At 42.3% G+C, this 15,343-nt stretch overlaps 1 protein-coding gene across 3 annotated transcripts in view; it reads right to left on the bottom strand.

The window, feature by feature from the left end:
- Positions 1-15,343, bottom strand: part of RALGPS2 (Ral GEF with PH domain and SH3 binding motif 2) — an 88,982-nt gene that overhangs the window by 47,479 nt on the left and 26,160 nt on the right. For all 3 annotated transcript variants that reach the window (XM_033151281.1, XM_033151283.1, XM_033151282.1), the window contains exons 5-8: positions 11,344-11,427; positions 5,372-5,461; positions 4,373-4,465; positions 2,186-2,312 (exon numbers count right to left, since the gene is read on the bottom strand). In XM_033151281.1, coding sequence (XP_033007172.1) covers positions 2,186-2,312; positions 4,373-4,465; positions 5,372-5,461; positions 11,344-11,427 — 394 coding nt within the window. The remainder of the gene's footprint in view (positions 1-2,185; positions 2,313-4,372; positions 4,466-5,371; positions 5,462-11,343; positions 11,428-15,343) is intronic.

The following is a 15,343-nucleotide window of genomic DNA, read 5'->3' as shown; positions in this document are numbered from 1 at the left end:
ACAGGTTACTGAAAAGGCCAAAATGTATCTGAACTACATTTTTAAAACTTGGGTGTTCTCCCCTCATTAAACCTTACTTCCAGCAATCAGAAGCAGCAGCAAAGTATTTCAAGCAGCCAGATGAATGTGGATTTTGTTTTTGCATTATTTTGACAGTGCCACATACCATTCTGAGTTTTTAAAAACTAGTTTTAAAAACAGCAGCTAGGTTGTCAAGAGCACAGTGTGAAATACCCTCAGTAATTTCCGCTTGGTTCAACTCTGAAGCCCTCATTCTTTTTTAAAAACTTAAAAATCTCTTTTTAGAATACATTACTATTAAACATTTGGCTAAAAGTTATTCCAATAAGCTTATGTGAGTGGTTGACAGATACTGCTCACATTCCTAAAACTGTATCTACAAGCATGCAAAACAACTGTATATTATGATTTTTTAAGAACTGTTTTAATGAAGCAGTGCAAGACCCTAGCTATATTCAACTTCAAATCTTTTGGTTCACTTCTTCAAATTAAAGAAGAAGGAATGTACCCAATGGCTTATTTAATGGGACTTTTCAACCATAGTACTCTCACCTCACTTCCATAAAATAACTTGTCTGCTCACTAGCAATAAGAACCCCTGCCCATCTGATACGACTAGCACAAAAAGTTCAGCACTACAAAGAGAAATATACTTCTCCACGGATAATTTGGGGGGAGGCATAAAAAGGGTGGTTTTTTTCTGATTGTGCAAGGACATGAGCAAAAGAAACCTATCCAAGGAAGGATCAGGGCTTATCAAAGACCTTGACAGCCCAACAAGTGAAACCAAAATTGGTGGGCCAAGACCCCAGTAGCATCTCAAGTGGCATTCCATGAAGTATAATGGGCTGCCACCAGAAGGAGAAAGCCAGTATGAAAACATGCACGCTGCATGCGCAGAGCTACTGTCCACATGCCCACAGTCCCACTCTTCATATCTTGACCAACGCAAGAAATTATGAAAGTTGCCAGATTACTACAAAATTAACATGCAGTGGGCGACTACACAGCAAGAAGATGTAAAAGTATGTAGAACTTTCATATAAAAAATACTATTTGCCCTGGGGGGAAACATGCACATTAATCACTAAATAAAAACGCAGCATTTTAGAATTGAAATTACTTTTCTTCACTATAACTTCTTCGTTATAACTGTCTTGATTTTCAGCTGTGCTGCCTTATTGTTTATGAGCAAAATAGGATGCGGAAGCAATCCATGGAGTGATTTTTGTTGGGTTCTAAATCAATGTTGTATTGTTCTCTGTGCTAAAGGATATGCATATGGAACAAAGCACACGGTGATAAAAAAAATGGGTGCAATCCAATAACGACGAGCTGTTCATGCACTTGAGTTCTCTTCCCTTTCTTCCCCTGCAGTTACTTAAGCACCCCCACAATCTGGGGTTTGGGGACCTTCACTGCACACAAAGCTGTAGGTAACGGAAGGAAACAAATCTTGTCCAATTGTGTGATACTTCATCTTACCTAGTATCAATAAGATTGGCCATACTTCCTGTATGCTGCAGCTTTGTAAGAGCATCTCATGCCATACTGAGGTAACAGTCAATGAATTCAAACATTAAAAAAACTCTCCTCCTGTTCTGTGCTCTTAATAAACAGGAAGCCACAAATGTGGCTGCCAAGGTAAACTGGATGCAATTCCAACAAAATGAGGCACATCCCCCAATCCAAAGAAATAATTGTATTCTGCATGGTAGTGGTTGTTGTTTTTAAAAAAGAGCCAGCATTTTCCCTATTCAGTAACATATCAATGTTGACAGACAAGCCTCTGCTATATCAATAATGCTGCCACAACCACAAATCTTTAAGATGAGAAGAGACTTTAAAATCCCTCAGTCCCTCTCACATCTGTATGTGCCTTCCTTGACAGCTGCATTTAGCCCATCCAAGGTGACCTCAGGAGGGTTCCTCTCTCTTCTCCTGGCTGTGCTCTTTGAAGCAGAGTATTCTTGAAAAGCCATAAAAAATGCTGCCCCCATCATTTCCCCTCATCCCTTTCCCTATGGTGGGTGGAAGGAAGGGAGGGAGGGAGGGAGGAAGGAAGGAAGGAAGGAAGGAAGGAAGGAGTTGCCCCAGTTTGGGGTCCATACAGGTAGTAATATTTTTATGATACAAGTAAACAAAGTTAAAATGTTCATCTTACCTAAATAAGGAATGCAAGGAGTCATCTTCAAGCTGTTTATATAGTTTCTTAGTCTCTTATAATTTTCTTCTTTACTCATTACATATTCCAGCTTCTCAAAAGTAGTTTTGTCCTTTCGGCTCAGTAGCTTTAGGGAGAGGGGGAGAACCAAAATATAGTTATTAGGAAAGCAATGGCTCCCCCCCTCAACAAGTTAACAATTATTTTGTACTATGCATAAGGAAATAATGGAAAGTTACAACTGTTTTATCATACACAATTTGAAAGCATTTTAATTGTGAAAAGTTCTGACCCGTGCTATACTGTATATTACTATAGTAGTTTGATGACGCAGGATTAGTACTTTGACAATACAGGGTTTCTTTTAGGTCTAAATAGTAGCCAGAGGTGGGGGAAAGAATGTTTTGTGACTTCAGCTAATTGAATTAATTAAAGGATTAATTATCAAGCCTCAATATGAATTGCTCTAAGCAGCTAACAATACAGTCAAAGCAGCATGAGTTATATAAAAAAAATCATCAGAAAATAGATGCATTGGTAAATTGATATATTGTCAAGCTATCATAGTGGAACTTCATAGACGGCTAGTAAAAGCTAACACCACCAAGTCCAGTCACAATTTGTGGGCCTATGCTACAAAAGTAATTTTTGAAACAACTATGTGGTTCAATTTAAAGAGTGGTATTAATGGCTGAAATTAGAAGGGAAACTGTCAGCAGAACAAGGAAGGAAAAAGTATTTGACAATCCCCCCTCCCTCCTACAGCACTCATTCTCCAGAGTCTTGGGGGAACCCACCAGAGCAGATTTAGGAAGACAAGGACGATACTGAAAAGTGGAGATGGGAGACTGTCAGAAATGCTTTCCCTCTCCTGTCAGTAGGCAGTACCACTGGGCATCACTCAATAATATTGCTTTTTTAAACCATCCTGAAAGCACAAGCGGCTGCAGCAAGGGGTAGACTCCATGAGAGTGAGAGAGTAACACACACACCCCTCAAAAAGAATTATTATGTCGTACACACAGCCAGTTGCTGAGTCAGTTATAGTTCTCACCCGGGACGAGAAACAAACGTTTACAGAAGGATGCCAAATTAGAGAACGGTTGAGCGAATATTAACAGAAGGGGCCCTGATTCACTCTCTAGGAGTCTATTTAACAGAGAACCAAAATAGACAAACACGAAGAAAGGGCATTTCTGAGAAAGCAGAACACCTGTGCTTTCAGATCAGACCATCAGGAGTAAGTGAAGATGAACGGTCACTCATAAGGATAGACTTCAAAGGGAACTGAAGAGATTTAGGTAAGTTTATATTATGTGCAACACCAGGGTGCCAACTTGAATAAAATATTGTGGGGGCCCAGGTAAACGTCACCCCACATAATTGACCATATGATGCAGTGCATGCACACACACACACACACACACACCATGTGAATGGGAATGCCTACAGACACCCTATTCCACCCTGCCCCCACCCCGCTCTTTTAGTGACATTTCAGTGACGTCTTTATGATGTTTCCAGGTCACTTTCAGATTCGGTGCGATGCCCGTACACAGTCGCACACATACTGGACACGTGTAAACAGGGAGCTGTCTGTAAACAGCCTCTCCTGGTATGCCCCCCAGAGGACCTTATGGTCTGCAAATAACAACACCCTAAAGATTCCAGGCCCCAGAGAGATCAGACTGGCCTTGACCAGAACCAGGGCCTTTTCAGCCGTGGCCCCCACCTGGTGGAACACTCTCTCACAAGAGACTAGGGCCCTGCGGGATTTGACATCTTTCTGCAGGGCTTGCAAGACGGAGTTTTTCCGCCAGGCCTTTGGTCAGGGTTCAGTCTGACTCATTTTCTCCTTGTATAAGAACAAGCACAAAGGAGGTTCCCAGCCCACTCACAGGTGCTTATAATATCAGTGGAAACAGTTGCTAACGGCCTTCAATTTTAACCTGAAGATTGCCACTTGTTGAGTTTTAATTTTAATTTGTTTGAATTAATTATAAGATGTATCTTAATTTATTGATCGCCTGTTTTTATGCATTGTCTTACTTGTATGATGTTAGCCGCTCTGAGTCCGGCTTTGGCCGGGGAGTGCAGGATACAAATAAATTTATTATTATTATTATTAATCATTCCGCTTCCACTGCACAATTCCCTAATTCAGTGTTAACACCCAAGTTTACTCACCGCCCATGTTTTGGTCAACCTGAAGATGGGGGCACTTTGTAATCCGGACACCACAGCCATAAGAGCATGCAGATTATTCAACTCATAGAGTTTCTGAGAACAGAACAAAACAGCAGTTTAGTGTCTAGTAGTGTAATGTATTGAGTTTGCCACAACTTAAATTATCAGCCTATTTTACAAAAGGCAAGTGGCACCATGAACAAAAAACTGAGAAATGGAGGAAAATTATACAGTGATACCCCGGGTTACGTAAGCGATCCGTTCGCGGTACGTAACGCGTGCGTGCATATCAGGAATGCACGGGGGGGGGAACAAAAAAACCTGGAAGTGCGTTTTGAGTGCTTCTGCGCATGTGCGAAGTGCGCAGAACGCTTCTGCGTGTCCGGGGGTCGCGCTCGCTCCAGAAACACTCCAGAAACACAACTCCAATGTCTGCAACACAGGGAGTATGTAACCCGGGGTTCCACTGTACCTTTCCAAATAATTATGACAAAGGTGTAAGTGAAAAGCATACCTTCATGACTTCGACATAATAGATAAGCTTTGTGTGTGACCTTGATCTGAAGTAGACTAAACACTGGCCAATAAACCATAGTTAAGTCACCAATCCAAACACCCATGGGCAGTGATGTGGCATTCCTGACTTAGTCATATACTAGCCACTGGATGGAAAATAATCAAACATTTATCTGCATCATGCCCCAGAAAGTATTCTTGCCACACCATACACCAAACAAATGAATTAGCAATATTACACTTAACACCTTTTGATTGCTCTTTCAAAGTGCAATCAGGAATCATCATCATTGAAAATTGTTCGAATATTCCAGGTTCATATAACGGTGAGAATATTCCAGGTTCATATAACAGTTCATATAATGGACAAGGCCACACATTTCCTCTAATCATATGTAAATAGACCCAATTATTTACTGAGCTTACTTCTAAACCTAGGTCTCTATCAACCCTGATAATGGCTCCAGAACAAAAGTTTCTTACCTTAGCTGTTTTAATATAGTGGCTCAGAACTTCAGCTCGTATTTTTAATGTCTGTGCATGAAGAATCTCTCTAACTACCCAAAAACTTACCTTAAAAAAAGAAAAGAAGGAAGTTAGTTACCAGAAACATACAAATTCAATCACTACTATGAGCATTTCTAAAGTTTTGCTGTTTAATCTAATCTAATTATATTAACAGGGTATATTTAACAAGAATTGCATAGTGAACTTACTAAGAAGATAAAATGTGAAACATATATACATAGTACTAATAATTAAAAATATAAAATACTATAACTAATTCAAACTTACTGCTACCAAAGATATATACTGATATCAATTTCAACCCCAATACAAATTTCAGTTTCAATAAATGCCTCCCCAAATGCCTGTCATCAACAATGGGAGGAAAGCTCTTCTTTGCATTCTGAAATAGCAGCTGTGTTGGGTATGTCCGATTCTGCTCAGGACTGCGGCAGGAGCAAAGGGCTAACCCCACTCTGCTGTGCTGCCTACAACGAACAGATGGCCTATTCTTATTCACCATACATAACCTAGCTACATATAAGATATTAAATAAATTAATAAGTATTATTAATCAGTAGGCTATATTATATAAATCGGTAGGCTGACAAGGCTACACTGAATGTACAGCTAAAGAAAAATTAAGAAAAATTCTCCAGAAACATATGAGATGAGTTCTATGGAACCCAGGTGACTTGTTTGGAAACCACACAGCATTGACCTCAATTGTGACAAATGAAGCTTGGTAGGCCTTTGGTGCCCCCACTACATTGTTGGGCTACCTATGAATATCCTGGAAAATATTTTGTTATCTAGAACACCAGATCCCCCTGGAACCGCCCCTGAACTCTGCTGATTCCGGATTCCTAATATCACTCTCCTGGAATAACATCTTCCAGCCCTGTAATTCTCCAACCCATTAAGCAAAGAAGTTAAGTATATTCCATTGGTCCAGGAAACATATGTAGCCTGTGCAAATGAGCTAACACAATGCATTGGGCAATTTTAAGCTGCAAAGCCATTTTACTCTTTGACTACCATTTTGACTTTGTACCTAAATGGACCATTTTTATTGACAACAAAAATGGGATTTGGTAGCTCTTGCTATTCACCTTGTTAGTTAAGTACAGTGAAATATGTGAAATATCCTCCATAGCATGCTATCACCCTAGAGCAAATATATATATATATTATATAATGCCCCTGTATGTTAAATGCATCCTACATTTATTTGAAAACTTAATTGTGCAATATGGCATGAAAACTGAAAGGAACCAAAGAAATGCTGCTTCCCATAATGCCAAATTGTAGTTATACGACAGGATTCAAATTGTATACAAAAATCAAAGGGCAAGGACTTGCTTGCCCTGTTATATGTTAGTCCCCACTAATACTTATTACTTATTATAATTATCATTTATTAAATTTGTATACCCCCTTCATCCGCAGATCTCAATTTGCAACATGAAAATTCAAGATAAAAAACACAAAATACATAATAATAACAAGAACGAAAGCAAACCAATAAATTACCCCCACACCCCGTCAAAACTTCCCTCTGTGTGCACCTGATTTCCAGAGGTATGTTATACTCTGCTTCAGTGCCTGTACACCATTAAAACATTCTGTAATAAAAAGTTTAATCTGTTCTTCTCTGAAACTTCCTCATATAGTCACTGCATGCAGTCCCTCGGGAATCGTGCAGGAAGGCAGGAGCCCCCTCTTGAGGGTGGAGATGGACAGCTCTCCAGAACACTAGTCCATCTCTCCAAAGTTTTAAAACAATGTCCATGCGGCCATAGAATCCAACCACAGTTGTAAGCAAGCAACCTGTTCTTTCTGTAAAATTCCACTTGAATATACAGTAATTGCTAATGCATAAAATCATTTTATTTTCTACTTTTTGTTCACTTTTTTCTACTGGAATTACTCTCCTTCAAGACTATTTCTGAATATAAACAGTACAATGAATCTTCCAATTTTCTTCCACTCTTCTGAAAAGTGTAACAGTATTCACATTTGGCAAGGGTAGTAGTAGTAAATGGCTTACAGATGGCTTTTAGTAAGAGCATTCTGAATTTTAAAGCTAGCAGGGGTATTGTGCAGTAGACTGCAGTATGTCAAGAGGATTCTAGTATTTCCATGGCTAATTATTTAACTACTTTCACATCTGTAGAAGCTGTGCTAAAGTGCATGAGTAACCTCTAAACTCAGATTTTTGAGGTAGGGGAAGTAGGTGATGCAAATTGCAGTTTCTACATATATTGTACCTTTCACCTCCAGTTTGTGAAGAAAAGCCCCATTGTCTGGAATTAACTATGTTGTGTGAGAACTGCTGCTACACTGGTGTCGATTATTTCTCTGAAAATCTATGTCTCATGGAAAGCGCATATTCCAATACCTGACCTTGACTGTCTTTGCAGTGAGATGTAGCTATGAGAAACTGTTCATACCATTTTATTTTTAAAAGATATTAAAAATAGAATGCATTTAGAATTCAGGCACTAACTCATCAGCTCTAATAGACATAAAAAAGTCACGACCATTGCAATAGATATGTAAAGAATGAGAAACACAGAATATCTCTGAAGGGCTTTAATTAATGAACACAAACACACTCTGCTTCTGCGGCAGATATTTTTCTAATTCGGTATTGCCTGCTAAAATCAGCATCTTAACTGTAATTGTAATATTTTACTGAAATTCAATAAAATTAGGAACACTTCAGGCTCCTAATCCTATCTCCACCTCTTCCTCCTGTCACTTCCATCCCAGAACAGTCACTGCTGCCATTGTTCACAACCCCTTCTCCTATTCTTAAAAGACAGACCACCTGAAATAAGGTTGCAGGCCACTCTTAGGGAACCCTTATTAAGCAGTGCCCCCCTGAGCCCTCCATTCAAAGAGGAGGATGCAGTTCCTTATGGGTCTGGCTACAGAGGGTTACAGTCCTTGCTTCTCTGGCTATACCTTGTGAAGAGGCCCTGTCCACAAGGCCCCCTTTGATGTATTTGTCATAGTATATGCTGCTAATAGTTCCTTGACTGGGTTTGAAACCACAGTAATTTTAGCAAAGATCCCGGCCCTGCCTCAAGCCGTAGAGGGAAACTTTGTATGAAGTCCCATTTATTCTCTGCAAAATGTCTTGTGTTTGTAGTCACCATGGTACATCTTGGTGAGTCCAGCATCACTAGCATGACGTCCATAGCATACACTAGTATGAAGGTGTGGTTGTGTGCAGCACAAACATGTGACATGCAAACTGTCACAGAAGTTGTAGTTAGCACATGGAGGGTTTATATTCTGGGTAGTGTTGTGCTGTAATTGGATGCTGAGACTTGCCATATCCCAGAGATTCCTGTGCCACCAGCAAGGCATGGCCAGTGAAGCATGGGATAAACGGAAGTGTGGATGAGCCCTCTGTTAGTTAATTAAAACATCAGCCTAGAGTAATAAAGGCACCGTGTGCTAGTAGCTAAATCCTGTAATGATCAGGTGCTAAAACCTAGGGGTGGTAAACTTATAGAACTTAGTTCTCAGCTCTACCCTAATAGGGAAGCTTGAGAGGCCATGGTAAATGAGAAAACTAGACTAAACCCCAATTTTGGAAAAGTGTTAAAAAGAAAAGCCCACTAATCTACCCCAGGGAGGCAATCCCCAGTTAACTCACCATCCTTTGCCCACTTCCCATTTAATCAGCACCCTGGGTGTATGATGAGCATGCAGACCAAATGGTGAATTGCTTGCCTGGTGCAAAGGTCGCAGGTGTCGCTTGTCATCTAGATAGCCTAGCACAGGGGTGTCAAACTCAAATTCATTGGGGGCCGCATCAGCAGTTTGGTCACCCTCAAAGGGCCGGTTGTATCTGTTCACTGTTACTTGTACGGGGACCTGCTGCCTTTGCTCCCTCTTCTGTAGCCCTCTGGGAGCTGGAGGGCGTGCAAGGCACAGCTCGCTTCCCCTCGCCTCAGCGGGTGGGGGTGAGAGAGAGGCCAAGCTAGCAACAGGCAATGGCCCGCTCGCCTATCCCCTCTGGGTGGCTCACAACCTTCCCACCGGAAGAGGAAGCAGCCGCCGTCGAGGGGGCATCCAGCGGGCCGCTGGGAGAGACGTTTAAATTGTGGCTGAACTTCGCCAAGAGCAACCCCCCGCTTGCTCGCCTCCTCATAGGGATCGGCGATGGGGAGCCTGCGGGAAAGGCGCTTCCTCCACAGCAGATGTGCGATCTCGTTGGACAGCCCCGCCCGCGAGCTCCAGCTTCCCCTGCCACGCGTGGCACGGAGGATCGGGGCCGCCGCTTCCCAGCCCCAGCAGAGAGCGCGGACCCGCAAGGTGTGCAGGAGCAGCCGCTGGCATCTCTCTCTCTGGCTGATGGGAGGCATGCTCCCGAAAATCACCCATAACTTGGGAATTCCCTCTTCCCACTCCTGCTCTCCACCATCCCCTGGCAGGGAGCGAGCGGCACTTTCTCCGCCGCGCCGGGCCGATTCTCTCTGAGACGCGCGCCAGGCTGAGGTTCGCTTTGCTCGGCGCTCGACTCGTGCTGCTTGCTCACAGCCCGAGCCCGAGGCTGCCTTGCCAAAGAGAAGCCTGTGCAGCCTAGAACGGCTCAGCTGAGCGCCAAGCCGGATTTTCAGGAACAATAACAGCGCTGGGGCTGAGGGAGCCGAGCCGCGCGGCCCCCTCCCTCCCTTGCTCGCCCGCCCCGCCAGCTCGTCGCCAGGCCGCCTCCCCCCCTACTCGCCCCTCACTCCCCCCCCCACAATAATGTACGCCTTCGTGCGGTTCCTGGAGGACAACGTGTGCTATGCGCTGCCCATGTCGTGCGTGCAGGGCTTCAGCCCCAAATCCCGGCTCGACTTCGACAACCAGAAGGTCTACACGGCTACACGGGCCACATGATGAGGTCTGGCGGGCCGAATTCGGCCCGCGGGCCTTGTGTTTGACACCCGTGGCCTAGCAGAAGGGTCAGTGGTCATGATGCACGTTGACACGAATGACATGGGGAAATGTAGTTGTGAGGTCTTGGAAATGAAACTTAGGTTGCTAGGTAGGATGTTGAAAGCAAAGACCTTCAATGTAGCTTTCTCCAAAATGCTACCAATTCCATGCACAAGGTCAGCTTGACAGGCAAAGCTGTGTAGTCTCAATGCATGGATGACACAGTGGAGCAGGGAGGAGAGGTTTGGCACTGCAGAACATTTTGGAACAACCTGGGCTTATAGAAAAGGGACAGAACCAGACTGGAACCAGACTGTTGGCACTTAAAATTAAAAAAAGGTAGCAGAGCAGCTTCTAAACTAATTTTAAGGGTAGGGACACAGGAGCTGAAAAGGGTCTGTTTTGGAACAAACCTACCACTGGAGATGAAGATGAAAAAATAATAATGATAATTTAAATGGGTGGGGGAAAGAACCTTGCAATGGGAGTGCAGGGGTACAGGACTGTAATTCGGAGAGCTCAAAACATACTAGGCTGAAAAGCAATGGAGCTCCATGAACCATACATTGGGGTGACCTACATATACAAGTCTTTACCTACACCTGAGACTACTGTTCAGGAATCCTAACAGTCTAGTTTAGAGAAAAGAAATTAAAAGGCCTTCATGTTTCTGATATTGTCAAACAGTTAGGAGTCAGAAATTCTTGCTGATCTAATATAAAATACTAGATCCCAATGCATCTTCCACCCATTCCTTCAGTAAGCTCTCCAAACACAGTCAATTCAGGTATGTAAATAACAAGCTAGCTTAATAAGGATAAAGTTTCAAAACAGTTTTAAAGCAGCTAATTACCATACATGCAGCCAGAGAGGAAATCCAAAACACTATTCAGTCAAATACACAGCAACATTTAACAAAAGAAATAAGTTGCATCTTTTAAAGCTTCATGTACATGGAATGATTTTATGTATGCAGCAAAGGTCCCACATGTCAACAGAAAACTTACATGGTTGAATCTTCTTGTAAAGGCAACAGCATTTGGTGCAGAACTGTATTTTTCTTTTTTATTCCAACCGCAGCTTGACAGTTCCTGGATTAACAGTGAGAAATAGTTTAAGGCTGATGTAACTGTTTACCCACATTTTGAAACAAGGTAGGAAATTCTTATTTTATCATCAGTGTAGTTAACACAGTGCATCAAATAAAACACTAAATAACACTTTCACTAATGGCTGCCAATAAGACTGCAATTCTGATATATAAATGTGAGTTCTTTCCTCTTAATTCTATGAGTTCCAACTGAACTTTTAATAAGTTACAACGGCAGTAAAAGACCCTTCAGGCTTGCAAGGTAAAATAACATGGAGCAAGATTTGGCTTGACACATTCTCCAACAATTTTTTAATGGACTATTTAATGGGAAAATTCACCATTAAGTGCAGAACTGACCAACTGGGATAGGAATAGCTACTGAACTGTCACCTGGTCATGAATATTTAAATTTGCCCAACTGTGTCCTTCAGCACTGTCCACTGATTTTTCCAGCTGTGAAATGCTAGAAATGATAACAGCATCTATTATGTCCAGTTGATGCATAACAGGAAAACAGCTACTGAGCTTGATTCATACAAAGTGGCAAAGTATTGTTTGTGCTGAAATCTCATACATCCCTCCCTCACTTCCTGATTTGATCAAACACAACTTTTCAGTTGCATCTAAATTTTGCCAACTATGGTCTTTGCTAGCTGTCTACAGACCGTAACTAGAACCCCACTTCGAACAAGTAAATGAAGGAGAGGATCCAAGCATGCAAAAGTGGGGGGGGGGGTATACAAGCCCAAAGCTTTGGTAGAAATGGCCAAAGTATGGGGAGCTGTTATATGTGAATTGAGCTACTGAGCTACAACCGATGGACTACCAAGAAATTCTCCTCAGGACACTTGATCACAATGGCATAATTTACACTTCCTTGCTATCTATCCCCCCCGAAGAAAAGTGTGTTTCCCCCAAAAAGTGGAGAGCGGGGAGAGAATTTTTTTCTATAACACAAAGTATGTCTTAAAAATTTACACTACAAGAAAACTGATCACAATATCTCTACATCTCTGCCTTCCAGGCTGTGAAATGATCTAAAGAACACTGTGAAGATGGATCTAACACACAGCAAGACTTAGTGGCCAGTACTGTGAATAATCACGCCCACTTTTACTCTCAACTGCATATTCCATATTTGTTATCCACAGCAGGGTATCAAACCACTCAAGCTGACTGGTCAAATATTGTTAAATAATTAAGCATTTAAATAATTAAAATAGAAGAAAAGGCTGATGCTAATCACCGAAATATTTATTATGAAACAGCACATTTAAAATACAAATAGGGTTTTTCTTTTAGTTTTTCACAGGGATGGTCAACTTGCTGCATTATTGCCATTGGGAGTCTGTGGAAGCCCTGGACAGTTGTAGGAGAGCTTGTCGTCCTTGCTATGGCATTAAATCAAGCCTGCTTTTCTGCCTCCCTCCAGCACCATATTCAGTTTTAAAAACCATCAAGAAGTTAATTGCAAGTTACTTTAAAACAACAACCAGACATTGCTTTTTCAGCAGTGAACAGAAGATGACTGAAGTCCCAATCAATTTAAAGATCCAATCAATTTAATGAAGGATCCAATCAATTTAATAAAGGGTGCCCCATGAACTTAGCAGTGCTTAGCATGGTTGGGAGTGAATGCTACATTAACAGAAGCTGAAATATGGATGTTGATTCTTGGTATTTGTTGGTACTTGACAATATTTTCTTAACCTGTCAGATTTTCAACAAATGGGCAGCTAACCTAAAACACAAAAAAATGCTTATTCGTATGTGCTTAAAAGAAAATAGTCATATGGGCCATGTTTTCAATCACAATTAAAATAAAACTTGCCTAGACCCAATTCACTAGTGTTGTAAACCCAAAGCTACATATCAGGCGGGCAGGGCCGATGCGTCCATTTAGGCAAACTAGGCAACTGCCTAGAGTGCCAAAATGGAGGGGGCCGCTGCTGGCCCGCCTGCGCCCGCCGCCTGGCCACCCGCCGGAGGATGCGGCGTCGCCCCGGCCTCCGGCTCTCACTAAAGCAGGCTTTGGCGGAGGGTGGGACAGGCAAGCAGCGGCTTCTCCGCTAAAGCGGAGAAACCGCTTCTTCCCTCTCCACCACCCCCGACCTCCCGCTAAAGCAGGCTTTGGCAGGGGGGTGGGAGGTGGGGCACCAGAAGATTGGTCTTGCCTAGGGCGCCAGAAGCCCTAGCACCGGTCCTGCAGGCGGGATATTGGCATGCACCAGCCTAATTGTTACTGTGAAGCTGATCAGAATTATATTCCATCCCTGATATTAACAGGGACATGAAGTCCTTGCACTTTAATTTACTAATATCTTTCATATCTTCCACTTCTAACATTTATTTTTTAAGAAATCCTTCTACGCTTTGAACGTGATTCAAAATTGTTGTTGTTGTTGTTCAGTCGTTCAGTCGTGTCCGACTCTTCGTGACCCCATGGACCAGAGCACGCCAGGCACGCCTATCCTTCACTGCCTCTCGCAGTTTGGCCAAACTCATGTTAGTAGCTTCAAGAACACTGTCCAACCATCTCATCCTCTGTCGTCCCCTTCTCCTTGTGCCCTCCATCTTTCCCAGCATCAGGGTCTTTTCTAGGGATTCTTCTCTTCTCATGAGGTGGCCAAAGTACTGAAGCCTCAACTTCAGGATCTGTCCTTCTAGTGAGTACTCAGGGCTGATTTCTTTGAGAATGGATAGGTTTGATCTTCTTGCAGTCCACGGGACTCTCAAGAGTCTCCTCCAGCACCATAATTCAAAAGCATCAATTCTACGGCGATCAGCCTTCTTTATGGTCCAGCTCTCACTTCAAAATTAGCATCAAGTTAATAATTTTCAACATGCTATCTATAGCAGACATAAATTGCTTGAACGCCTTATGGCTTCCAAGTTAAAGATGCAACATGTCCCCACAGAATAGAGTGTGTGGACTTCACCTGTAAAGACATCTCAGAGTATAGGCTTGGTCTGACTCAGGAGCTCCTAAGTATATATATATATAAAATACTTGCTAGGGAAGCACTCTCCTTACCACTGGTCTAGCCCAGGCATAGGCAACCTTTGGCCCTCCAGATGTTTTGGACTACAATTCCCATCACCCATGACCACTGGTCCTGTTAGCTAGGGATCATGGGAGTTGTAGGCCACAACATCTGGAGGGCTGAAGGTTGCTTATGCCTGGTCTAGCCACTGCAAGTTCTGCACCAAGATCTAACTGCTGGCACTACCTGCAAGGAAGTTACCAGCTTGGGGAGTGGAGGCTTCTATGTAGAAGCTCCCTTGGGACAGATAAAAGCAGTCACTCACACTCTTTTTCTGGTTACTGCAAGTGCATTCTGCTTCCCTCCAGGTCCTACCTGCTGCTCCACCTTTCCTGCTCTATATCCCTACAACTGCTTTTTAACACTATCCATTCTCTGGTAACTTTTTGTGTTTACAAGGATGCCAGACTGAACACAGGATTGCAGCACCTCACAGACTGTCCAATGCTAACGGAAGATAATGTTAATGCATATGTATGTAAATTTTATTTCTCAAAAGCAGATTTTTATTAGTAAAAATGCTTTGGGTGCCAAATTCTGCTGATTTGATAGGTATGTTCTAAAAATAGGAAGAGATTAAGTATTGAGACAGTGCAGCAATAATTCCAAGATATACAATTCAGCTCAGGACTAATTTTGTTAAAGGAGCAGTGTTCATTAATTTCAATGATAAAACGTTAACAATTATTTCAAACCATCTCTATGATGTATTTTGTATCTGCTAGACTCTTACAATAACCCTTCTGTAATCTAGTGTGAAAGCAGTATTTACCAAACTGAGGTACAGTGTTAGTTCCTTATAAGAAACTCCTTTTGGAAGATGTTAATTTGATTTGGAGTGTGCTTAAAAAGGTACACACAATTAAGTAT

Source organism: Lacerta agilis, chromosome 6 (assembly GCF_009819535.1).
Source record: "Lacerta agilis isolate rLacAgi1 chromosome 6, rLacAgi1.pri, whole genome shotgun sequence".
Lineage (NCBI taxonomy): Eukaryota > Metazoa > Chordata > Lepidosauria > Squamata > Lacertidae > Lacerta > Lacerta agilis.
This window is presented reverse-complemented; position numbering and strand designations above follow the sequence as displayed.